This window comes from Erinaceus europaeus, chromosome 10, assembly GCF_950295315.1.
Source record: "Erinaceus europaeus chromosome 10, mEriEur2.1, whole genome shotgun sequence".
NCBI classification, from domain to species: Eukaryota; Metazoa; Chordata; class Mammalia; order Eulipotyphla; family Erinaceidae; genus Erinaceus; species Erinaceus europaeus.
Window position 1 is genome coordinate 121,578,049 of NC_080171.1, and position 25,879 is coordinate 121,603,927.

The 25,879-nt window shown below is 41.7% G+C and overlaps 1 protein-coding gene across 1 annotated transcript; it reads left to right on the plus strand.

The window, feature by feature from the left end:
• LOC132540969 (basic proline-rich protein-like) lies at window positions 1-25,879 on the plus strand (the record flags this gene model as incomplete). Its single annotated transcript, XM_060200808.1, has 9 exons — window positions 1-114; window positions 2,552-2,705; window positions 2,907-2,922; window positions 3,161-3,338; window positions 7,544-7,604; window positions 7,730-7,806; window positions 17,561-17,635; window positions 19,878-19,961; window positions 24,581-25,879. Coding segments are annotated over exons 1-9 (2,058 nt in total), but the record flags the coding sequence as incomplete, so codon positions are not given.

Below are 25,879 nucleotides of genomic sequence, written 5' to 3' on the forward strand. Positions count from 1 at the left end.
ATGGCGATTTATCTGAAAGCAGAAAATGAGACGAAAATCCTTTGCTCTTTCCCTACAAAACTAATTATCATATTCAGGCACGGCTGGTACCAGACTGGGAGTTTGGCAACTGAGGTGAGGTTTCCAGCACCAAGCTACAAAAAAAAAAAAAAAAAAAAAAACACGACTATTTAAAAAGAGAAAAAAGCCCCACCTGCAGGGGAGTCACTTCACAGGCGGTGAAGCAGGTCTGCAGGTGTCTGTCTTTCTCTCCCCCTCTCTGTCTTCCCCTCCTCTCTCCATTTCTCTCTGTCCTATCCAACAACAACAACATCAATAGCAACAACAATAATAACTACTACAACAATGAAAAACAAGGGCAACAAAGGGGAAAAATAAATAAACAAATATTTTAAAATTGAAAAAAAAGGGAAAAAAGAAAATAACTTAAGTCACAGGGGAGCACAGTCACATGAGGACATACGGACAGAAAGGCATGAGTGATTCTCCAGAACTAAAAGCCAGTGCTGAGACAGCAGGCACGAAATTACACTGGCCGCTGAGACATATACCACTTCCAGTCAGGTTTAGCAACAAAAAGAATATATATATTTTTTAAAAAAGTAAATCACCTAAAAAAAATTTTTTTTTTAAATCACCACTTTACAACTCCGACTTGTCGAGTCTCCACTGCTGTGGCCTTACAGAGGCTGGAGCAGCAGCAGGGAGACTCTAGATTGGCATCAAGGTCACAGAGCCCCTGGCCCAGTGACTCAGGATAAACTCTCCCATCCCCCACCTTCTTCTTCTAGCGTTTGCCCTTCTTCCATAGCCAGTCAACAGCGTCAGGTTGAGCCTGATGTAAAGTTTCGAGACCTCCTTTGAATCTGGAGAGGTGGCAGTCGTTGACTATGTGGGTCATAGTCTGTCTGGAGCCGCAGGGGCAGTTCGGGTCGTCTCTGACTCCCCAGCGATGGAACATAGCGGCGCACCGGCCATGGCCTGTTCGATAGCGATTGAGGAGGGCCCGATCATAACGTGCTAGGTCAAAGCCGGGTTGACGCTCGCAGGGGTCTGTGATGAGGTGTTTGTTCTTGACCTCAGCTGACTGCCAACTCTGTTTCCAAGAGTCTGGAACAGAGAAGTTCAGTGTAGGCGTAGGGGACCAGATTGGGTGAGGAGACGTCAAGCGTTGGACAGGGTGGGCGAAGATATCCGCGTATATTGGCAGGTCCCGTTGAGCGTAGACGTGGGAAATGAACTTAGATGATGCGGCATCCCGACGAATATCTGGCGGGGCAATGTTGCTAAGAACTGGCAGCCATGGAACCGGGGTGGAACGGATGGTTCCAGAAATGATCCTCATGGAGGAATATAGTTTGGAATCGACCAAGTGGACATGGGGGCTACGGAACCATCCTGGGGCACAGTATTCTGCAGTGGAATAGCATAATGCCAGAGATGATGATCGTAGATTATCACCAAGATACACAAACAGGGAAACACCGCAGCCACAGCGCCTCCTGCTGACACAACACGAAAGCCACACTAAATGAGGACACTGAGAACTCAATACACAGGCAACAAAGACAGAAACCCCAAATGAGGAAGAAAAAAGAAAAGACATATATACAACGGTCAACCAGTATCTGTGACCTTGGGAGAACTACCACACTTCCCAGTGGAGGGAATGGGGACACCAAACTCTGATAGCAGGAATGATGTGGAATCGCACCCTTGTTATCTCATAATTTTGTAAATCAATATGAAATCATTAATAAAACTTTATAAAAAGTGTGTGTGTGCGGAGCGAGTCAGGCGGTAGTGCAGTGGGTTAAGCGCACATGGCGCAAAGCGCAAGGACCGGCATAAGGATCCCAGTTCAGCTCCCCACCTGTAGGGGAGTCGCTTCACAGACAGTGAGGCAGGTCTGCAGGTGTCTGTCTTTCTCTCCCCCTCTCTGTCTTTCCCTCCTCTCTCCATTTCTCTCTGGCGTATCCAATTACAATAATAATAACTAAATAAAACAAGGACAACAAAAGGAAATCAATAAATTTTTTTTAAAGTGTGTGTGTGTGTGTTCCTCTTAATCTGCAGCACAACTATGCAGGGACCATTTGCTCTGCTCAGTTCTAAAATTCAGAGAATTTAGAAGTCAACTTAAATTTTTAGCTTTTAAAGGCAAATCCTATTTTTATCCACTAGGATGTGTTTTAAAACAATTTGCAGGATATGCAGAAAAGTAACCGAAGGTCATGTTTTCATTTCAGAAGAATCTGGGCACACTGGACCTGACCTAGAGAAAAGAAAGCTCTAATTGCCGTGAAGTCAAGACAAAATTGATATCAAAGACTCAGAGGCAGAAAACAGTATCTGCCAACATAATATGTGATCCCAAAGGGGCCCAGACCAAATTAGCATTGTTAATACTTCCCACATCACCAACACCTGAAGCTCCACACTACCAAAAAAAAAAAAAAAAAAAAGCAATCATCAGTCTATCCGCCCTCCCCCACCATTCTTGGTTTTAGACCGCCTAGTTCTCTTGACCCCATCCCATTGACTTGTCTAGGGGTTCTCCTTTCTGCTCACTTCTGGTGATGATGAACAGATTCTGGGCATCCTAAGGGACCCTGTGTCTGTTACACTGCAACTCACATTCCAGTCTCAGGCTGCACATCCTAATAGTAAGGAATGTGAGCTGCTGGTCCCATGGGGCGGACATAGTAAGGATTCTTCTGAAAGAACCTGTGACATGTTCTCTGAATGATGAGAGAGGGACAGAGGAAGAAAGACTTTAGGGGAAAGGTGAGTAGGCAAAGAATTAAACAGACTTTGATACAAAATGTCCTTACCATTCTCACTGCCAAGCTGACATGTAAGAGACACGATGTAAGAAATGATTACTACTTATTTGTTCATTGTAGCAAATACTTTTCAAAGGTTTGAGAAAGGATTTCATTTGAACACCAAGAGGCCTGTGCACAAAAGAACACCATACATTGGGGGAACATATTTAGAATACTCAGAGTGCAGTACATGAGAACTGTGGCAGAAAATAGACTCTAAAGTCAGAGAGGGCTTTATAATCACTGAGAAATTTGAATCTGTCATTGAAAGAAAAGGTGTGAAGACACAATATACAATTTAGAGACACAATTTCGATAACTGTATATTATAGACAAGAGCAGAAACAACTAGCGACCAGGAATGAGGACACATCTGAGGGAGATCTTGGCAGTGACAGAAAGGGTGTGGTTAAAGGCCCGAGTCAAGAGAATCTAAGAGAATCTTGGAAGGAAGAAATAAAAGATGGACATACACTGAATGACAGACTTCAGAATGAGAAGTCCAGAGTGGTAAGATGTGCAGTTGATTTTTCTTCTGTAAGTAAGTCCTGAGGAAAAGGGAATTAATGGAGGTCCCTCTACAGTCACAGAGAAGAATCACTGAGTTCTCTAAGTGAGCTCCTCTCTTCACCCTTCCACACAGAAAGACATAAAACTTTTCTAAGATGCTTAAGAACGTCACTGCTTCATTATGTTATTTCTAAGTAAGAAGCCATTTTAAATTTGAGGATTATCAGATGAAAATGACTATCTAGTGGAGTATATATTTATTGGTTCTAACTTCTTACTGTTGTTTCTTTCTTTTTTTTTTTTTTTTTTGCCTCCAGGGTTATTGCTGGGGCTCAGTGTCTACACTTGGGATGCATTGGATCGACCTTCTCGTGGTGCATCCCGTGAGTACCCATTTATTGGGGAAACTGACGATCCTTCCTAGCCGACTGAATCCACATGGGTCCCAGTGACTTTCAAAGCCAGCAACAAACAGACACCAGGCTCAACCTGACGCTGTTGACTGGCTACGGAAGAAGGGCAAACGCTAGAAGAAGAAGTGCCTACACTATGAATCCACTGCTCCTGGAGGCCAATTTTCCCCCCTTTGTTGCCCTTGTTGTCCATCATTGTTGTTAATATTATTGTTGTTGTTGGATAGGACAGAGAATTGGAGAGAGGAGGGGAAGACAGAGAGGGGGAGAGAAAGACAGACACCTGCAGACCTGCTTCACCACTTGTGAAGCGACGCCCCTGCAGATGGGGAGCCGGGGGCTCAAACCGGGGTCCCTATGCCAGCCCTTGTTCCTGTGCCACATGCGGTTAACCTGCTGCGCTACCGGCCGACCGCCCCCCCCCCCGTTGTCTCTTTTTATGAGTGCAGAAATAAGATGCTAGCAGGACTCTTCCAAATAGCTGATCAATAAGTATTTGAAGATCAAGACCTTGTTCCCATCAGCAATGCACCGTCCATAAAGCTGGCTTTCAGAAGTCCAGGGTCCTTTCTCATGTGCAGGGCTAGAAGCCGATAGCTTTCCAGTAATTCAGCCTTATGGAGTTGAGTGTGTTCATTTTTTGTTGTTTAATTGTATTTTTTTGGCTCAAGTAACGTTGCACTGTCTGGTACAGTTCTGGCTGGTCGCCCATTACTAATGGATAGTTCTGTGGCTGTGAGCCCAACAGTGGCTGGCAATACTTGGTCAAGTTTTCAAGAGTAGGCTTGCAAATAGGTAGAGAAGAGTTCTGGAATGTGGTGCATGGACCAAGTCAAATACCTTAAGCTGTTACTGCAGTGACTAATTGCTTATGAAACACCTGTTCAGGTAGTCTTAAATTTTGTTTTGTTTTTTACTAGAGCTCTGCTCAGCTCTGGCTTATGGTAGTGTGGGGAAATTGAACCTGGGACTTTGGAGCCTCAGGCATGAGAGCCTCTTTGCATAACTATTATGCTGTCTACCCTACCCGTTAACATTCTTTGAGTCATTGCTTTGTTGATATGTTATGGACATCTAATAGTCTACTCACGATAAACCTTTACCTATGATAAAATAATCTTCTCCATTGACAAATCATTCCATCTTCATTTTAGTTTGCTATATAATTCTGGGTTAACAGAACAATGACAAAAAAAAAATCTGCCTTTAGCAATTGTGTTTAGAATTAACTACACAAAAGTAGATTTCTATAAAAATCAAAGGAAATGGTTCAAGTGTTTGAGACCTTGGATTTGATCCCCAACAACAACAAACAAATATAATAGAAACAAAATCTAGAACAATTCCTACAAGTAAGTATTTATTATACTTACTTACTCAGGATAAGTTTTAGGGCTTGTGGGCACATTTTTATCTATTTGACTTTTCAGCCATTAAGATAAAGGGAGTCTTTATTTTTAAATTCAAAGAGAGGTCTTGGCCTCCTCTTGTTTTGTGTCTCCATAGGTAGAAGATAGTTTGTACTATTATTTATATTAGCCAGATAGCTTAGATAATATTCCTTTCTCTTAAGATTCCTGATGCTTTTAAAACTGAGCAAATCAAGATGTTTTACACAGCATACTAAAGCTTGCCAGATTTAGCAAATAAAAACACAGCAAATCCAGTTAACTGCATTTTTATACACATACAAATATTTAATATAAATGGGCTCTATGCACTGTTCAGAACACACACATGCTATGAGATGTATTCATACTATTTTATCTCACATATCTAAGACTTCTATCAATTAGGAATAGATATACATACCTAATATCACTGGATTCCTTGACTTTTTTTTTTTTACCACTACCTAACATAGTTTCAGCCATTGGAATATGTTATTCTGTAAGATAAAGCCACTGTGTATGTATTTGGAGTATGCATTTGACAAAATACTGTCATGTAGGTTCTTACTAAATGATCTTATGGAATATTCATAAAGGAAAAACATTAATGGAATCTGTAAAGAAAATTATGAGTGGACACATCAAAAAGGTGATTGATTCTCCCTCCATTTCATTCACAGCATGTGAAACAGAAAGAGGAGTCACCAGGGAGGTTAACTTTAGGGGATTTTAAGTCATTTAAATGTTAAGGCATTATTTAACATAAATCTTATGGGGCCATAAAGATATTAACTAGGAGTGTAATGTGCTCTAAATATGGGCTTTTCGTAGCCATTTTCACTAAAATGCATTTGACAGAGACAAAGGATTCTACCTATAACCCAGTGAAAATCGCTTGACTATTACGCAGACCTCTTGAACATGTGCCCCTTCATAAGGGGAAGCTAAGGAGAGCACTTAGCATTCTTTTCATAGGTTTCTACATAGAAAAAAAAAAAGTTTCTGTTTTTCACTTTTAAATACCTTAGGAAAGTTGCTGACTTTAATTTCCCCTTCTCTTCCACTATGAGATGATTAAGAAAGGGGAGGCAGGGGGAAAGTCCTTGAATCCATATAAAGATCTAGGAAAATCAAATTATTAAAGATAATATGTGACATCTACATAATCCAGCCCTTCCTGTGGGCAACTCTAGGCTGCCAAGGGAGTAGTGGTTAGGATGTACGCACCTTGGGGATGGGTTACAACTCTGCTTTTTTAACAATGATGACATCAATAACAGCAACAATAACAACAACAGCAACAATAATAACTGCAACAATGAAAAACAACAAGGGCAACAAAAGGGAAAATAAATATAAAAAAATTTTAAAACAACTGCTTTTTTCTTTCTTTTTTCATTTTTCTTTGTCATTTGTCTTTATTTATTGGCTAGAAACAGCTAGAAATCAAGAGGAAAGCGGGGAGATAAAGATGGAGAAAGACAGAGAGACACCCGCAGCCCTGCTTCACCACTCGCAAAGCTTTCCCCTGGCAGGTGGGGACCGGGGGCTCAATCCTTGGACCTTGCGTATTGTAACATGAGCGCTCAACCAGGTGCACCACCACCTGGCCCCTAAGCATGCCATGCTTTTCAGGTGACCAGGTAGGGCAGAGAGCTGCTGGCAGAATACCCATCCGTTCGATGTTGTTTTCTTCCAGAGACTCAATTTCTGAAGTATTTAATTTCTGAAATACAAATAACTCTAGAGTTCTTTCCTTCTTTTTAATTTTGTATTATCTTTATTTATTTGATAGCCCGAAATTGAGAGAAAAGTTGGAAGACAGAGAGGGAGAGAGACACCTGGCAGCACTACTTCACCACTCACGAAACTTTCCCCCTGCAGGTGGGGACCAGGAGGGTGAACCAGGGTCCTTAAGCATTGCAGTATGTGCACTCAACCAGGTGTGCCAGCACCCAGCCCACAGAGTTATTTTTCACACCCCTAGAGCATAGGACCTTCACAACTTCCCAGATCCATACTCTTATCTCCACTCCTAGCACCCTTACAGTTCTTATTGGCCAGTGACTAAATGAAATTTCTGAAGCAATCATTGAGTTGTTTTTTTTTCTTATAAGATGGACCAACCTACCCAGATATGCATCAACATATCATGAAGAGGAGTCCTAAAGGAAAGATGGAAAATAAATGTAAAGCTGGCATCTCCAACTTTTAAATTGGGAGTAATAACTCTCATTTTCTTATTTAAAACTTAATGGGAACTAGCATTATTTATACTAGACAGAAATAAAAACAGTTTTCTTTCAGCACTTTAACAGAATATAGTCTGTGTATGCTTGAATAAATATATGTATATTTACAAAATCCTTTTTATCCGTACTCTTAATACTCAATCTATTAGATAATCTGTTTACAGAAACATAATCCTTTGTCGAATCCCTTTTCTGGGACTACCAACTCATGTAAGTTTTCTCTGTAAAATAAATGACTAAATAAACTACAAAGACAGACATTCGGGTCATATGTATTGTGCAGTGAGTTTTAAAATTTTGCATCTATATTGTAAGTTATGGTCTTAAATTTTCAGTAAAACTTAAGACTAAATCCAGACCCACATCACGACTAAAAGCACTCTCTGCCTTCTTCCTAATAAGGATAAAGCTGGTGCTTTTATTCTTTACAAATGATTTTGCAATGACATTTTCCATTTTGTCATTTCTTTCCTATGAAAAATCAATTCTAAAGGTCTTTGTCTAAGGTTGAAAGGTTACAATGCCATTTGAAAAGTCATCAACTTGTTTTGGAAGTTGGAAAATGAGATTTTTGTAAAAAAAAAAAAAAAAAAAAGAAAGAAAGAAAGAAAGAAATCACCTTTGTGCTGGAAGATAGCATGATGATTATGTAAATTAAATTTATGCCTGAGGCACTGAGGTCTCAGGTTCAAGCCCTGGAACCAACATTAACCAGAGCTGAGCAGGTTTGCTTGGGGAGGCAGGGGGAGCAGACAGAAACAGGGAAACACTTAATTCTCTATCTTCTTCTTCTTCTTCTCTCCTCCTCATCCTCCTCGCCCTCCCTCCACAGCTTCGCTCCTGGAAGTCGTTTATTGCCTCCCCCCACCTTTTTTTCCTATTTTATATAGAGAGAAAGAGAGAGACTGTGAGACAGAGAATGTGAGAGAGACAGAGAGAGAAGAAGAGAGAGAAAGAGACAGAGAGAGAGGGAGAGGAAGGGAGAGAGAGAAGAACAGACACCTGCTTCACAGCTTGTGAAGCATCCTTGCTCCAGGACAGGACTGGGGGCTCAAACCCGGGTCCTTGTACATCGTACTATGTGCATTCACTCGAATGCGCCACCACCTGGCCCCTATTCTCTTCTTTTTTTACAGAATAAAAACTCAAGAATCTGACAGAAATGGACACGAACATAAAATTCCTCTGTAGGTGTCACCGGGTGAATCAGGATGAAAGCAATCTCCTGATTCCATGTGCAGCCCAGCACTCCAACACCGTGAGCCGAGTTCACAGATATTTCTGGCTGGAGAAAACAACACAGTGGAATTGCTTATATCCATAAGTTCTGATTAGCACTGGGGTTTTTTTGTTTGTTTTTAATTAAAATCTTTTCTAAGACCTTCAGCTACTGCCCCTTCCCATTTCTAAGTAGATGATCTCGTTCTCGGGTCTGTGATTACAATGACTCCCATAGGTTCACAGGTTTGTACAGTGAGAACAGGTGGGAACTTCTGAGGTTCTGTTTGGTACCTGTTGCCATGAACCCCTGCGTGGTAAGGCTTCCGCTCTGAATGTGTCGGAGAATAAACTTAACAAGGCCTGACCCGGGATATGACAATTTGACAGCATGCCGCCAGACTTTCTCCTATGACATACGGGGAAGGAAAGCTGACATTTGCGCCCCTTAGAGTCTCAGCTAATCCCTCTGGACTCTGTTTCCTCCTCATACATAGCTGGCTCTTACTGCTGACAGGGTATACTCCTGGCTGTGTGTAGAAGGCAGAGAGCGCTGGGTGGAGGCTAATGCTTTCCAGATGGCCACGTGCCTCCTCTCTTCTTGATGTAGCATTTTAATATTTCCTTTAGCATATTTAGGAATTTAAGTCACAGTTCTTCTGTTCTCAAATAATTTTTAAAAATTAGATTTAAACTTAAGTGCTGACACATAAGTTGAAATATGGGGACAGTAATGCAGCACATGGCATCATAACTCGTATCAAGGCGAAACACAGAACACAACCACACAAACATCTTTATGGGAGAAAGTTCTGTAATGCATTGTGGTTTTTAACATATTAAAAATAGAATCACTATGCTTATTATGCGATCCAGCATGTATATGTGTGAGCGTATTTCACAATAACCAAAAAGGGGAAACAACAGAAGTATATAGCAAAGGCTAAATGGATAAGCATAGTAGATGCACACAGTGGAATAGTATTCAGTCTAAAAAGGAGGGAAATTTTAATATATGCTGCAAGATGGGTGAATCTGAAGCTATGCTAAGAGAAACAATCCAGTCACCAAAGGACAAGTACTGTATGAATCCGCGTGATCACTGTTTGACTTTCTTGAGGAGTAGTTTCATAGACATAGATATAGATGTAATATATATAGATATATTACACACTCACATATACACCACCAATGTCCTTTTGCCATTACACTGATTAAAGCCATCCACCTATCTGCCCAGCCACCCCCACAACTTCCCTCTGAAAACCACCATCGTGTCAGTTTGGCGACTATGATGTTCGCAGTGAGCAAAGTCACTCCTACAGCCCCGCCAGCATCTGATGGCTCCAACACTCAATCGCTTAGAGAAAATTAGCCCAATTTGATCAGGACTGGCTCAGGAAATTGGTGAGCTGAGAACAACCACACCGTGGAGCTGGAGTGATAGAAACTGACCACGTTGTCTTGTTCACATGCACAAAAAGGAAATAATGGGAAGTAGGATCTTGAGAGACATCGACTTGGACCAACTTTGCAACCGCTATTAGTTTTTTTTCAGTTTTATCTCCTTTCCCACTTAACACTATCTTTTCTCTGGTTAAGAAAAGATGCTCATGGCACAAAGTGCAGTGACCGGCTTGAGGACCCCAGTTCGAGCCACTGGCTCCCCACCTGCAGGGGAGTCGCTTCACAGGCGGTGAAGCAGGTCTGCAGGTGTCTGTCTTTCTCTCCATTTCTCTGTCTTCCCTTCCTCTCTCCATTTCTCTCTGTCATATCCAACAATGATGACATCAATAGCTACAACAACAGTAAAAAGTGGCAACAAAAAGGAAATAAATAAATATTTAAAAAATCTTAAAAGAGGCAGACTGGGAGTATGGATCGACCAGTCAACACCCATGTTCAGCGGGGAAGCAATTACAGAAGCCAGACCTTCCACCTTCTGCATCCCACAATGACCCTGGGTCCATGCTCCCAGAGGGATAAAGAATAGGGAAGCTGTCAGGGGAGGGGATGGAATATGAAGATCGGGTGGTGGGAATTGTGTGGAACTGTACCCCTCTTATCCTATGGTTTCGTTAATGTCTTTCTTAAATAAATAAAAGAATGAATTATCTTTTTAAAAAGAGAGAGAGAAAAAAGAAAAGATGCTCCTTTCAGAAAGTGGATGCCATGAGGCTGGAAGTGTTACCAATTTTATTCTCAAATGGTCCAACTTTAAGTAGATATTCACTTGCCTCACTCTAGAGCATCAATCAGAATAAAAGATGCCCTGTTTTGCTTGAAGCCTGATAACATGTCTCTGGATCTAGATACTTGAAATATCAAAAATATGATCAGGCCTAAGTCATTATCATAGAACTTAAGTCAAAGGAAAAAATGAGTGACAGAGAATTCTAAAATAGACTATATTAATATTTCTTTTTTATAAATAGACTTAGTTCATATTTTTAATGCCATTTTGGTCAAGAAGGGTAACAATATCTTTCCAAGATATTGTCTATTATCTGAGTATTTCTATAAACTACAGATAGCTACTAACCATAATGCAATTAAAATCAGGCTAATGGAGTGGAAAAATATTAATTGAACTTTAAAATGCTAAAGGGAAATTTAGAAAGATGTTTATGTAATGTCTCTTCAGCATTAGTATTCTACTTCTGACAACAAATTTAAGAGATGGTCGAACACTGCAAGTGCAAAATTGTTAGGAAAATGTTGCAGGTTAGGAAAAAAGCTACAGGGTAAGTGATTTCCTGCATTAAAAATAATTCAGCTCCATTAACTTCCACCTGTGTGTTTCTGGGAATTATATTTTCAAGTCTTTCAGTAGTCTTAGCTTTAGAGTGTTTCCCCACAACTCCACCTGGAGAATGTATCCCATCCATTTCTCAAGTTCCAAGTGGATGGAAGACATTGTCTTTGCTGCCTTTGAGGAAAAACCTTTTCCAGGCAGGCTCTTTTATGCTACTTTGTTTCAGCACTCTAACATGAGCGCAATATAAGGATGAATTTTTTAAATTTAATCATAAAATGGAAATATTGACAAGACCATAGGATAAGAGGGGTACAACTCCACACAATTCCCACCACCAGAACTACGGATGGAACCCTCCCCTAACAGCTTCCCTATTCTTTATCCCTCTGGGAGTATGGACCCAGGGTCATTGTGGGATGCAGAATGTGGGAGGTCTGGCTTCTGTAACTGCTTCTCCCCTGAATGTGGGCGTTGGCAGGTGGATCCATACTCCTAGCCTGTCTCTCTCCCTGGTAGGGCTGGGTTCTGGGTAAGTGAGGTTCCAGGACACATTGGTGAGGTTGTAAAATTTTTTAATAAGGACATAATTCTCACACCAGGAACACTGTCATTTCCTGACTTTTGCTTGATTATCTACAAAGGGATAGGGGGAGCCAGATGGTGTGGTTCACCTGGTTGAACTTACATGTTATAATGTACAAGGTCCCGGGTTCAAGCCCCCCGTCCCCACCTACAAGGGGAAAGCTTCACAAATGGAGAAGCAGTGCTGCAGGAGTCTCTCTGTTTCTCTTCCTCTCCATCTCCCCTTTCCTCTCAATTTCAAGGATGTCTCCATCAAATAAATAAATAAATAAAGATAGCAAAGAAATTAGAAAAAAAGGAAGCAGTGACTAGATGTGCCAGCTCACGTAGCTGGTTGTTGTATTTAAAAACTTCCATGAAGAGCACTAGTCTGTAACTGTTTAGCTGAAAATGAGATGCTGACTCCAGATGAAAAAGGTCCTTGGAAAAATGGGTCAAGAGTTGCTGTCCACCTTTCCCTTTCGTAAGAGCCTTTTCTAGCTCTGTTGCTCTCATCTGGCGGTGGTCCAGCTCTTGAGGCTTCTATTCTAGCAACCAGCACCACGGTGAGAGCTCTTCCAGTGAGCAGAACAGCAACAGTCACAGTGGAAAGATGAGTCCAACCAGAAACCAGGGTTGCCTCCCAGGAGTGAAGGCAGCTCTGTGCCTATCAAACCTTGCATGTGGTTGAAATCTCCTTCCTATAATTTTATTTCATCTGACTTTATTCTTAAAAGAAATAAAATGCTTGTTTGGAGTTGTAGGTCCTTTGTCTGTCATAAGAGGGATATTGTTAATGAGCCTTATGTAATTCTTTAAAAGATGACACATACAGGCCAGGCAGTGGCACACCTGGTTCAGTGCACACACTGCAGTGCGCGAGGTCCCAGGTTCAAACCCCTACTCCCCACCTGCAGGGGGAGCTTCACAAGTGGTGAAGTTGGGTTGTAAGTCTTTCCTTCTCTTTTCTTTCTGTCTCTGTCTCCCCCTCCACTCTTAATTCCTCTGTCTCCAATAATAAATAAGTATATGTATATTTTTTTAAAAAATTAAAAGATGACACAAAGAGTAATCTGCAATATTTACACTTAAAAATTTGCTCAATCTCACCCAATTATAGCACATAGCATCACTGGGGAAGACAGCATCTTGCAGATACCAATCATGAGGAGACAAAAAAAATTTTTTTTAAGTTTTAGTTTTGTTTTATTTTATTCTTTTTTTCTTTTTGCTAGGACAGAGAGAAATTGAAGGGAAGGAGGATAAAGGAGAGAGAGACAGAGACAGAGAGATACCTGCAGTACTGATTCACTACTCATGAAGCTTCCTCCATGAAGGTGGGGACCGGGGTCCTTGCACTTGGTAACATGCGAATAACCAGGTGCACCACCACCCAGCCCTGAGGAGACAAGAACTTTAACCTGTGTGTCAATGACAGTCCTATAAACTATTAATGCCCCAATAAAGTGTGTGTGGGGGTGCTGATGCTAACATATACATAATCAGCTGACCTTAGATGAAGGGGCAAAGACGAAACAGTCAAGTGAAGCTAGTATTTTCAAAAATAAAATGTGCAGGAACAGCGGGGCATACATCAGCAAAAAGTCATCAAGACACTGATGTCTTCACAAATAGGAACTCAAAATATATAAAACACAAAGCTGGGAGTCAGGCGGTAGCACAGCTGGTTAAGCGCATACCTTGTAAAGCACAAGGACCGGTTAGGATCCCGGTTTGAGCCCCCAGATCCCCACCATCAGGGGAGTCGCTTCACAGGCGGTGAAGCAGGTCTGCAAGTATCTCTCTGTCTCTCTTCCTCTCTATCTCCCCCTTCTCTCTCAATTTCTCTCTGTCTCTATCCAAAAACAAATAAATAAAAAAAAAAGAGAAAAGAAATCTTTTAAAAAAAAACAAACACAAAGCTATGAAACTCCTAATAGATAGCTTAAGAGGAAACTTAGATTCTCTTGGTTATGGCTATAACATTTTAGGTATAATGTCAAAGGCATGTGACATAAAAATTCACCTTTTGCTGTTGACTTATATTCATGTTTAAGGACACTATGACACTGAAACTATATGAGTATTTATAGGTTTTGATTCTTCCAATTAATTACATCAATTGTTCTGATTTTTTAATTTATAAAATTGCATTCACTCAAGCAATTACAGAAGCCAGACTTCCCACCTTCTGCATCCCATAAGGATCCTAGGTTCATACTCCCAGAGGGATAAAGAGTAGGAAAGCTTCCAATGGAGGGGATGGGACACAGAACTCTGGTGGTGGGAATTGTCTGGAATTGTTACCCCTCTTTTCCTACAACATTGTTGATTATTATTAAATCAATATAAAAATTGTACTCACTCAATGAACAAAAACGGAAACTCTGCTAGATGTTAAAGATAAAATGATGACAAAGACTTTTTCTGCCTCAAAAATCCTGCAGTAGAGTGAGGGATATAAGGAAAAACAAAAGATGTTTTACTAGATTGTTTATGATCTTTGGAATTAATAGTTAATTTTTTATTTATTTATGAAATAGAAATATTGACAAGACCTAGGATAAGAGGGGTATAATTCCCACCACCAGAACTTCATATCCCATCCCCTCTCTTGAAAGCTTTCCTATTCTTTATCCCTCTGGGAGTATGGACCAAAACTCTTTATGCGGTGCAGAAGGTAGAAAGTCTGGCTTCTGTAATTGCTTCTCCGCTGGACATGGGCGTTGGCATGTCAATCCATACTCCCAGCCTGTTTCTTTCTTTCCCTAGTGGGGAAGGACTCTGGGGAGGCAAGGCTCCAGGCCACATTGGTGAGTTTGTCTGCCCAGGGAAGTCAGGTTAGCATCATGGTAGCATCTAGAACCTAGTGGCTGAAAAAGAGTTCAGATATAAAACAGAACAAATTGTTGACTAATCATGAACCTAAAGGCAAGACTATTGCAGATGAAGATTTGGGGTCTCCATTTTGGAAAAAGCTAGTAGGTCTATGTTAGGTATATTCCAAGGGGCCCATGACTTTACTAGTTTTTTCCTGAATCTGACAGCTAACATGCAGGTGGACCCAAGGTATTGTCTGGGGAGATGATGTCATAGATGGAAAGAAGACTAGAAAGCTAGATGAGGGAAGAGATCCAGCTTATCCAAAGAGGTGAAAAGTATAAAAATATTGTTGACTATAAACCCCATTGATTTGATCTGGGGCCCATATTCAGCACAGGAGCCTGTATAATCTCTGCATCCCTGTAGATCTGAGCTCACATTCTGTGGTCATGGCTAGGAACTTTCCAGTTTGCACTAATTTCAGGACCCATCTTCCTCGGGTGGTAGAGTATGTCGCCCAACCTCCCTTTGGAGAATGGAGCATTCCCTACCATTGTTGATCCACATTGAGGGCAAGGTCCTATGGGGGCCCACAAAGGGGTCCATTATGTTGTTCCTGATGGAGGAGTATGGGACTATGTGAAAGCTTGGTAGAGCTTAGGGGAGCTCTCCCATCCTTGGATGGAGGTCTGGAAAGACACCCACTTGTTAGCCTCTCTCCTTATAGAGAGGAGCCAAGAGGGAAAAGTCTCCCAGACTCAGTTTCTCCTTGTTAGTCTCTCAAGCTCACAGAAAGCCTACAAGCCTCTCACACTTAGTTCCCCTTGCTGGCAGGCCAAATGGTTTCCTGCTTGAGAGTTGACTCAAAGTTCACACATCCACTATAACTTCACCTTTTGATCATATAGGAGAACACACTCTATCACACACCTCACCAACACCAGGCGGTGAGACCCCATATTCTATTTCCTTGTGTCCTTTGATATCTGTGATTTACATCAAGTTTTGTTTTTCTTCTTCTCTATCTCATCTTACTGGTTTAACCCCTATGCTTCTCTCAAATACCTTTGGATAACTAACTCGCCTGCATCATGGAGACTAATTGTCTTGACCTTTATGTATCTCATCAATTCTTGTCATACCAGCCCCCTACTATAGGAGCAAGCTGACCTTTAAGAAACCTGTAATTTCTGACATATGTGAAAAATGTCCTTTGTATTCAAATTCAGTATAAAGACCTGTACTCTTCTCCCAATAAATGAATGTTCATACCAGAATGTTCTCCAACACCTCTTTCTGAATTCATGCATCCTCTAGAGCCGGTAAGGGAGTGTCGGAGGCTTACCCCCTGGTTGGAGCCACTCCACATGAGCACCAGCAGAGGAGGACCAGTGGCAATGGAGAGAGGGATCTGTTAGAGGTCTAGGCCCATCATGACTTGTGGGAATCCCAGGGCTCCCTGACTAGGGCCCCAGGTAATAGTTATTTTTAATATGGTTTTGTCACATTGAGCTATGTGATCTTGTATAAATTACTTACTCTTCCTAATATATTTCCTTGTCTTTAAAATATGAGAGACTTATGGTTCCTTGTAGAATTCTTAGGAAGCAAAAATCTGATCTCTATAACATTTCAAATTGAGGAAATTTGAGACACCTGCAACAGGAAAGCTTCTTGAGTGGCAAAGCAATGCTGCAGGTGTCTCTCTATCTCTCTCTCTCTACTTTTTTTTTTACCTCCGGGGTTATTGCTGGGGCTCAGTGCCTACACCATGAATCCACTGCTCCTGGAGGCCTTTTTCCCCCCTTTTGTTGCCCTTGTGTTGTAGCCTTGTTGTGGTTATTATTGTTGTTGTTTATGTCCTTTGTTGTTGGATAGGACAGAGAGAAATGGAGAGAGGAGGGGAAGATAGAGAAGGAGAGAGAAAGATAGACACCTGCAGACCTGCTTCACCACCTGTGAAGCGACTCCCCAGCAGGTGGGGGACTGAGGGCTCAAACTGGGATCCTTATGCCCATCATTGCACTTTGTGCCATGTGTGCTTAACCCACTGCGCTACCGCCCAACCCCCTCTCTCTCTACTTTTTAATTATCTTTATTTTGTGAAGAGAGACAGCCAGAAATCAAGAGGGAAGAGAGAGGGAGAGAGATAGAGAGACACCTACAGCCCTGCTTCACCACTCGCAAAGCTTTCCCCTTGCAGGTGGAGAACAGAGGCTTGAATTCAGGTCTTTATGCATTGTAACATGTGTGCTCAATCAGGTGTGCCACTACTTGCCCCCCTCTCTCCTTTTCTACCTCTCTCTTCCTTCTTGATTTGTTCTTTTCTCTACCCAATAAATAAATTTAAACAAACAAAAAAATTCAAATTGCTTAACCAGACATTTTAAAATATAGACACCATAATCAAGTATAAAATTAGTATATAGGGAGTCCAGCAGTAGTGCAGCGGGTTAAGCACATGTGGCACCAAGCGCAAGGACCAGCATAAGGATCCTGGTTCAAGCCCCTGGCTCCCCACCTGCAAGGGAGTCGCTTCAAAAGTGGTGAAGCAGGTCTGCAGGTGTCTATCTTTCTCTCCCCCTCTCTGTCTTCCCCTCCTCTCTACATTTCTCTCTGTCCTATCCAACAATGACAACAACAACAACAACAATAATAATAACTACAATAATTTAAAAAGAGGAAAAGAAAAAAACTAATAAAAAAAGTATTATACAATATTATAAAAGTACTGAGAAGAGACAGGAAACTGTTCTGAGACACTGTGATATTATGTGTTTCTTTGTAATTGTCTGTTCCTTTTTAGGTCAATGAACAATTCTTGTTGCTGACAATAGACTCACCTCTAAAAGTTCATTCTGGTTCTTGGGATCCCAGTGATGTAAGTCAGAACTACAAGAAGAAAAGATATTTCTTATTTTAAGTAGAGGGTGTCCTAACTAATATTGATAGGAACTTTCTTGGCTTGATTTACTTCCAAGAAACAGAAGCAACAGAGCTAAAAAATAATCACATTAATGGGCTATGTCTGCAGTATCAGTCTCTTGATAAGAATGGAGATTCAGTCTAAACTGCATTGTGTCTGGATTTGCCTAGCTCCAAGTTTTGGCAGGGCAGGGGTGGGCATGAAAATGTAATAAACACCTCATGCATGTAATCATGCATGCAGACACATAACCTTGGTTCAGATTCCTCCTCTGCATGAAGCCTCCTCTATAGAAACCTATATAAATTCACAGGTGGGATAAAGACACTAAAACTCAAACAAGGTGCATCTTGATACTCAAATGGAAAGATTAGACTTGATCCTATGGGCAAGCTACAATCGCTAAAAGTGTACAAGCAGAAGAATGTGACCAAAATGGTGTTTGGGGGAATAATCCTCCCATTTTGGTAGATGGAACAATTCACGAAGCTGTAAGTTGTGGTCTATATTCTTCTAAAATCAATATCAAAGTGCTCAAGGAAGAAATTAGTATTTTTACATTTAAAGTCAAGTCCGGGACTACTAAAAGATTTCCAACTTTGGATGAAAACACTAAGGTTAACAATAGATAATTAATCTTACAGAATATTAAATAAGCCCCTCCCCATATGGTTTTCAACAGAGATGACAAAACCATTCAGTGCAGGGAAGGGCAAGTTCTTCATAAATGATATTAAGAAAACTGGGTATAATCTTCTGCACCCCAAAAGGAATCTCCTCCATTGGTCCATCCTCCCAATGGAGGAGAAATTATAGAGGGAAGATGACTAGAGGGCTTTGAACTCCAATTCCATTAGGACCCAGAGAGAAAAGAGGGAAAGAAGGAAGGTCATTTGGAAGTAACTTAGAATGGAAGAGAAGATGGGACCATGGGGGGGGGGGGGGAATGGATAGATACATATAAACAGACAGATAGTTGTAGAAATAATCAACCTATATTTGTGACCTTGGAGAACTGCTGTAGCTCCCATTAGAGGGAATGCAGATACAGAACTCTGGTGGTGGGAATGGGTGGTGGAATTTTACCGCTGTTGACATGTAATTTTGTAAATCAATATTAAGTCATTAACAAAATTAAAGGAAAAAGAAAACTGTATACACATTTGCAAAAAAAGATATATGGTTTTACTCGATGTAGCTAAGATCAGACCCCTCCTTATCTCGTACCAAATATAAAAGTTTAACTAGATCAAGGAACTAAACAGAAGGGCTAGAATTTTTTTTTCTGTAAAACAGAAAAAAAAAATCTTCAAGACACTGATTTGGCAGTGATTTGTAATATGCAACACCAAAAACACAAGTAAAGAAAGGAAAACTAGATTAATGGGAATACACAAATACTTCAAGCTTCTATGTTTCAAAGGACAAAATTAACATAATAATAAGACATCTTATAGAATGAAAGAAAAACTTTAAAAACCGTATGGTAAAGGCTAATATCCATTGCATATAAAAACTTTTAGAATTCCACAAAAACACATATTTAAAACAATTTAAAATGTACAAAGGACTTGAATACATGGATTCCCCAGGGAAGATAGAGAAGTGGAAAGCATGCATCTGAAACAATGCTTGACCTTATTAAGCATTAAAGAAATGCAAATCAAAACCAAAATGAGGTCTGGCCTCATTCGGATGGACAGCTACCATTAAGAAAGGAAAAAACAAGTTGTAGTGAGCACGTGGGGGGAGAACTGCATACACTGTTGGTGGGACTGCAAAACGACGATAAAATCCTTTCTCCAAAGGGATGAGCCTCAGAGACACCATGTGAAGTGAAATAAACAAGTCGTGAAAGCAAAAGTGAAGTCTTCTACTTATAGACCTAGAGTGGTCACACATATGGAAATAGAGTGGAGGGAAATATAGGTTCTATAGAGGAAGCGGGAGGTTCCTGCTGTCTTAGGGTTTAGGAAGGCAATAGATAGTTATTGCTATAATCACATCATTTAGCAATTGGGCTAGCTTTGAAATATCCCTTTGTTAGGATCTGCTATATCATACACACCATCACCATAAAATTAAAATGAAGCAATGATCAGTTCAGGTGTCACCCCTCCCTGCCCCCCTGTTTTCTCTGGCAAGAAATATCTGCCTATTATTCCTTCTAATCTAAGATACATTCTCATCTCCCTAGACTGTTCACTTCCCGCAAGTCTCAGGAACATTTTTAAGGAAACCCAATCTCCATCTTTCAGATCCTGCCTTCTCCTTCGTTGCGGTAGTCTCTCCTCTCTCTTTTTCCCGCTCAAATTCCATCATCATCACATCTTAGCTTGAGCCCCCACTGCTGTCTTCCTTTCCTGCCCTATTTCAGTTCTCACTGCCTGTTGCAAAGGGCTCTCAGCTTAAGCAGGTGAAGTTCTCTTTGTAAAACCATGTTCACACAGGCATTGCTAAACCATGCATGTGTTCTCTCTTGTGTACGCTGTAAATATGTATTTTAAAGTATTGTGAACGTATATGTATGGTGGTAGTTCTCAGACTCTTCACCAAAGAGGAGATTCAGAAGACCAAATTAAAAAAAAAAAAAAAAAGCTCAAAGTTACTGACTATCAAAGAAACTCAAACCAAGGTACATGTGAGAATGTCATACATTAAAAGGTGGAGCAATGGCAGGTGATCGTAAGGGTGTGTTGATAAGGAATCCTTCTCCACTGTTGGTAGGAATGTATATTAGTCCAGCTTCTGTGGGAAACAGCCTGGAGATTCCTCAAAAGCTTCTAGCAATCTGTCCAAACAGCACGAAAACACTTATATGAAGATATCTATGCATCCCTATGCTCATAGCAATGTTATTTGTAATCACCGAATTTGGGAACAACCTATATGTCCAAGGATAAATGGGTAGCTAAGGAAGTTACAGTATATATACACAGTGGATACAATTCAGTTATCAGAAATAATGAAATATATATATTTTACAACTTTGATGGAATTTGAAGGAGTCATGTTAAGTGCAATAAGCCAGGAGGAGGAGAGCCGGGAGAGCCTGAGGGTGCTTCTTCCCAAGCAACTGCTCTCTGGGTTGGAGAGAACTCAACTGGAGTCAACCTAAGCTGCTGTGTAGGAGAGGGATCAGGAACTCGTGCTGAGCTAGCGTCGCAGGAGATAGATTCTGGAACTCTCAGAGCCAGAAGGCAATCCCCAGTGTGTTTAATCAGAAGAGTAGCTGTATATATACTCGCCAAGTAGGGTGGAAACAAGATGTGAGGTAGGGAGGGTGGAGCGAAAAGAGACTGGTGGAAATCAGGGTGACTACGAGAGGGGGCAGAGCAAAAAGACATCATGAACCAGTGGGAGGCAGGCAGGGCAGTTCCTAGGTAACTGGCTATGTAAATAGACCGCAGGGATAAACAGGGGGAAGCTGGCGTACTGCCCAACAGAGCAGAATGAACAGTGGATAACCTTATCCATAGGTGGGACTTTAGGAGAAAGACCAGGAGACCTGAGAGTGACCTCTTGCAGGAGATAAAGCAACTCTACCCGGGGAAGAAGGGAGGTGTAGGAAAGAGCACAGAGGGAGATGGTAGAGCACACCCTCTACTACACAGAAAGTCTTACCCAGTTGCAACCACATGCAAGGTGGAAGCTTATGCTGCGGAGTCTCTCATCTCATTCTCTGCCTGTCATTCTCTCTGTTCCTTCTGCTCAGTCTGGACGAAAGGGGAAAAAAAGTCCATTAGGACTGGTGGAGCTATGCAAACTCAAAGACCCAGCAAATCATTTGTGGTAAATAAATAAAAAAATACATACATACATAAATACAAGAACAGAAAAGTGGTGTGAAAGCCCTGAATTCCACGGGAAAGATGACGACAGTTTTAGTGAAGGTTCTGGAGTGCCAACACCTGTCATGAGAAGGCTGTACTGTAAAATTAATTTTTCTTGATCAAGTGATCTAAAAGAAATAAAATAAATAAAAAAACTAGTCTCAAAACTGGACACAAATATCGGTGATTTGGATATTTTCTCCCTTCATTTCCAAAGATCATTTTGAGGGCCCTACCTGAACACACATGTGGCTAAGTCATCGGATGCCTCCTGTTCATGTTGCCACGTGTCTCTATTCTGTCTTCTTTTCAGTGTGTCACTGAAAAGTCAGTGGTCATGGTCATATGACATGTATGTATGTGGTTGTGAAACTGTGCTACTCCCAGTAGGTTCTCAGTGGGAATAGACTTGTTACAGCCAAGAACACAGTAGATGCCTCATTCCTCACTGAAGACGATTCTTTGATGACACCACACCCAGTTCACATGCTAAGGCTTCAAGGGACTGGTTTTTATGGGATCTTAACTTCTAGATATTTTTTTAAAAAACAAGATGACAGCTCTCCACATTTGTGTAACTTCAAAGAAAGGCCAAGAAGGTAATGCTTCCAGTGTCACTTGAGCAAATTCTGGGGATTTTCCAAAAGAATGTTCTATCAATCTAGAAATGAAAAATATTTCACAGGGGCTGGCTGGTGGCATACCTGGTTGAGTGAACCTGTTACAATACACAAGGACCCAGGTTCGAGCCCCCTCTCCCCCTACCTGCTGAGGGAAAGCTGTGCCAGCAGTGAAGCAGAGAAACAGGTGTTATTTTTTAAGTGTTAAAAAAAAAACCTAAAAAATATTCTGCTAAATCTTTGCCAGTTGAGAAAGAAAACAGTTTTTTTGGTGTCTTATAGTTTCTACCTCTCTCTTCTAATTTTATTTTTCACCCAGCTTTGGGACATAATTAATTGACATCAGATTGTATAAGTTTAAGGTGTACGTCATGTTGAGTAGCTATGCTTTCTTACTGTAAAATGATTACCACCAAAGTTTCAGCTAACACCTGCTTCATGTCAGGTAATTAGCATTTCTTTTTAGTGCCGTGAACATTTAGGCTCCTCTCTCTTAGCAACTCTAAAATATGATTTCAGTATTACTAACTAGACACCTCATAGTATACATCAGGTCTCCAGGCCTGGTCAATCTTAAAGCTATAATATCCTATCGTTTTAAAAAAATATTTATTGGGGCCAGGTGGTGGCGCACCTGGTTGAGCACACATGTTACAGTGCGCAAGGACCCAGGTTCGAGCCCCTAGCCCCCACCTGCAGGGGGAAAGCTTTACAAGTGGTGAAGCAGTGCTACAGGCGTCTCTCTGTCTCTCACCTTCTCTGTCACCCCCTTCCCTCTCAATTTCTGACTTTCTCTATCCAGCAAATAAATAAAGATAAAAAAAAATTTTTTTAAATATATATTTATTTTAAATATTTTTAATATTTAATAATATTAAATAATTTAATAATTTAAAAAATTTAATAATAAATAAAAATATTTATTTTAAAAATATATTTATGTATTCCCTTTTGTTGACACTGTTGTTTTACTGTTGTAGTTATTATTGTTGTCGTTGTTGAATAGGACAGAGAGAAATGGAGAGAGGAGGGGAAGACAGAGAGGGGGAGAGAAGACAGACACCTGCAGACCTGCTTCACTGCCTGTGAAGCGACTCCCCTGCAGGTGGGGAGGCGGGGGCTTGAACCGGGATCCTTACGCCAGTCCTTGCGCTTTGCGCCACATGCACTTAACCCTCTGTGCTACAACCCAACTCCCAATATCCTATCTTTTGATCAACTACTCCCTATCTCCTCCACTCCACAGTTCCTGTTATTCTGTGTTTCTCTGAACTCAAAAAATTCATATTTCGTAGTTGTTATATCATATAGTATTTATTTTTACCTGAATTATTTCACTTTACATACTGTCCTCAATTTGTTGCGTTGGGCAAGATTTTTCTTTTTTGTACCTAAGTAACATTCTAATATATATATATATATATAACTTTTTTTTTGCTTCCAGGGTTATTGCTGGGGCTCAGTACCTGCACTATGAATCCACTGCTCCTGGAGGCCATTTTTTTCCATTTTGTTGCCCTTGTTGTTATTGCTGTTGTTGTTATTGTTGTTATTGCTGTTGTTGTTGGATAGGACAGAGAGAAATGGAGAAAGGAGGGGAAGACAAAGAGGAGGAGAGAAAAATAGACACCTGCAGACCAGTTTCACAGCTTGTGAAGCGACTCCCCTGCAGGTCCCAGCCCCCAGCCGGGGCTCAATCCTGGATCCTTATGCTATTCCTTACGGCTTTGCACCACGTGTACTTAACCCATTGTGCTACTGCCCAGCCCCTACACTACACTTTCCTTTATCCATTCTCTCACTGACAGGTTGTTTTCCTATTTTGTTTACAGTGAATAAACTGAACTGAATGTGAGAGTGCAGATAGCATTGTAAGCTCCTGATTCCACTTCAGTTGGAAATAAATACACAGAAATGGAGTTGATGGTTGTAATCTAGTTTTTCTGAGGAATCTCCATATTGTTTTCCATGTAACCTGTCCCACTTTGCATGTTCACCAGCAATGAGAAGACTTTCCTTTCTACATGTCCCTATGCTCCTGCTTTCCAAATGCTGCAGGGATGTTCTCAGAATGCGTGGAGTTCAGTGGGCATTTTCAAAAATCCCTAGCAAAATGGAACATGACACCATATGCGCTGACCAACATCTAATGAGCCACATATTTTAAGATCATTTCTCCTCTTTAGTAAAATTTTCACAGGGCCAGGCAGTGGCACATCCGGTGAAGCACACATCGAACTAAGCGCAAGGATCCAGGTTCGAGCCCCCGGCTCCCTACCTGCAGGGAAAACATTTGTACAAGCAGTGAAACAGGTCTGCAGGTGTCTATCTTTATTGATTTATTTTTTTGGTCAGTTATTGCTCAGAGCAATCTCCTGGGCCAGGAACCACAGAGAATTATATTACTAAGGTGTGCTTTTTCTTCTTCCTCTTCTTCTCCTTCTCCTCCTCCTCCTTCTCCTTCTCCTCCATCTCTTTCTCCTCCTCCTCCTCCTCCTCCTTCTCCTTCTCCTCCATCTCTTTCTCCTCCTCCTCCTCCTTCTCCTTCTCTTTCTCCTCCTCCTCCTTCTCCTTCTCCTCCTCCTTCTCCTTCTCCTCCTCCTTCTCCTTCTCCTCCTCCTTCTCCTTCTCCTCCTCCTCCTTCTCCTCCATCTCTTTCTCCTCCTCCTTCTCCTTCTCTTTCTCCTCCTCCTCCTTCTCCTTCTCCTCCTCCTTCTCCTCCTCCTCCTCCTCCTTCTCCTCCATCTCTTTCTCCTCCTCCTCCTTCTCCTTCTCTTTCTCCTCCTCCTTCTCTTTCTCCTCCTCCTTCTCCTCCTCCTCCTTCTCCTCCATCTCTTTCTCCTCCTCCTCCTTCTCTTTCTCCTCCTCCTTCTCCTCCTCCTCCTTCTCCTCCATCTCTTTCTCCTCCTCCTCCTCCTCCTTCTCTTTCTCCTCCTTCTCCTTCTCCTCCTCCTCCTCCTTCTCCTCCTCCTCCTCCTCCTCCTCCTTCTCCTTCTCCTCCTTCTCCTTCTCCTCCTCCTCCTCCTTCTCCTCCTTCTCTTTCTCCTCCTCCTCCTTCTCCTTCTCCTCCTCCTTCTCCTCCTCCTCCTCCTCCTTCTCCTCCTCCTCCTTCTCCTCCATCTCTTTCTCCTCCTCCTCCTTCTCCTTCTCTTTCTCCTCCTCCTTCTCTTTCTCCTCCTCCTTCTCCTCCTCCTCCTTCTCCTCCATCTCTTTCTCCTCCTCCTCCTTCTCTTTCTCCTCCTCCTTCTCCTCCTCCTCCTTCTCCTCCATCTCTTTCTCCTCCTCCTCCCCCTTCTCTTTCTCCTCTTTCTCCTCCTCCTTCTCCTCCTCCTCCTTCTCCTCCATCTCTTTCTCCTCCTCCTCCCCCTTCTCTTTCTCCTCCTTCTCCTTCTCCTCCTCCTTCTCCTTCTCCTCCTCCTCCTCCTCCTCCTCCTCCTTCTCCTTCTCCTCCTCCTCCTTCTCCTTCTCCTCCTCCTTCTCCTCCTTCTCTTTCTCCTCCTCCTCCTTCTCCTTCTCCTTCTCCTCCTCCTTCTCCTCCTCCTTCTCTTTCTCCTTCTCCTCCTTCTCCTTCTCCTCCTCCTTCTCCTTCTCCTCCTCCTCCTTCTCCTCCTCCTTCTCCTTCTCCTCCTCCTCCTTCTCCTTCTCCTCCTCCTCCTCCTCCTCCTCCTCCTCCTCCTCCTCCTCCTCCTTCTCCTCCTCCTCCTTCTCCTTCTCCTCCTCCTTCTCCTTCTCCTTCTCCTTCTCCT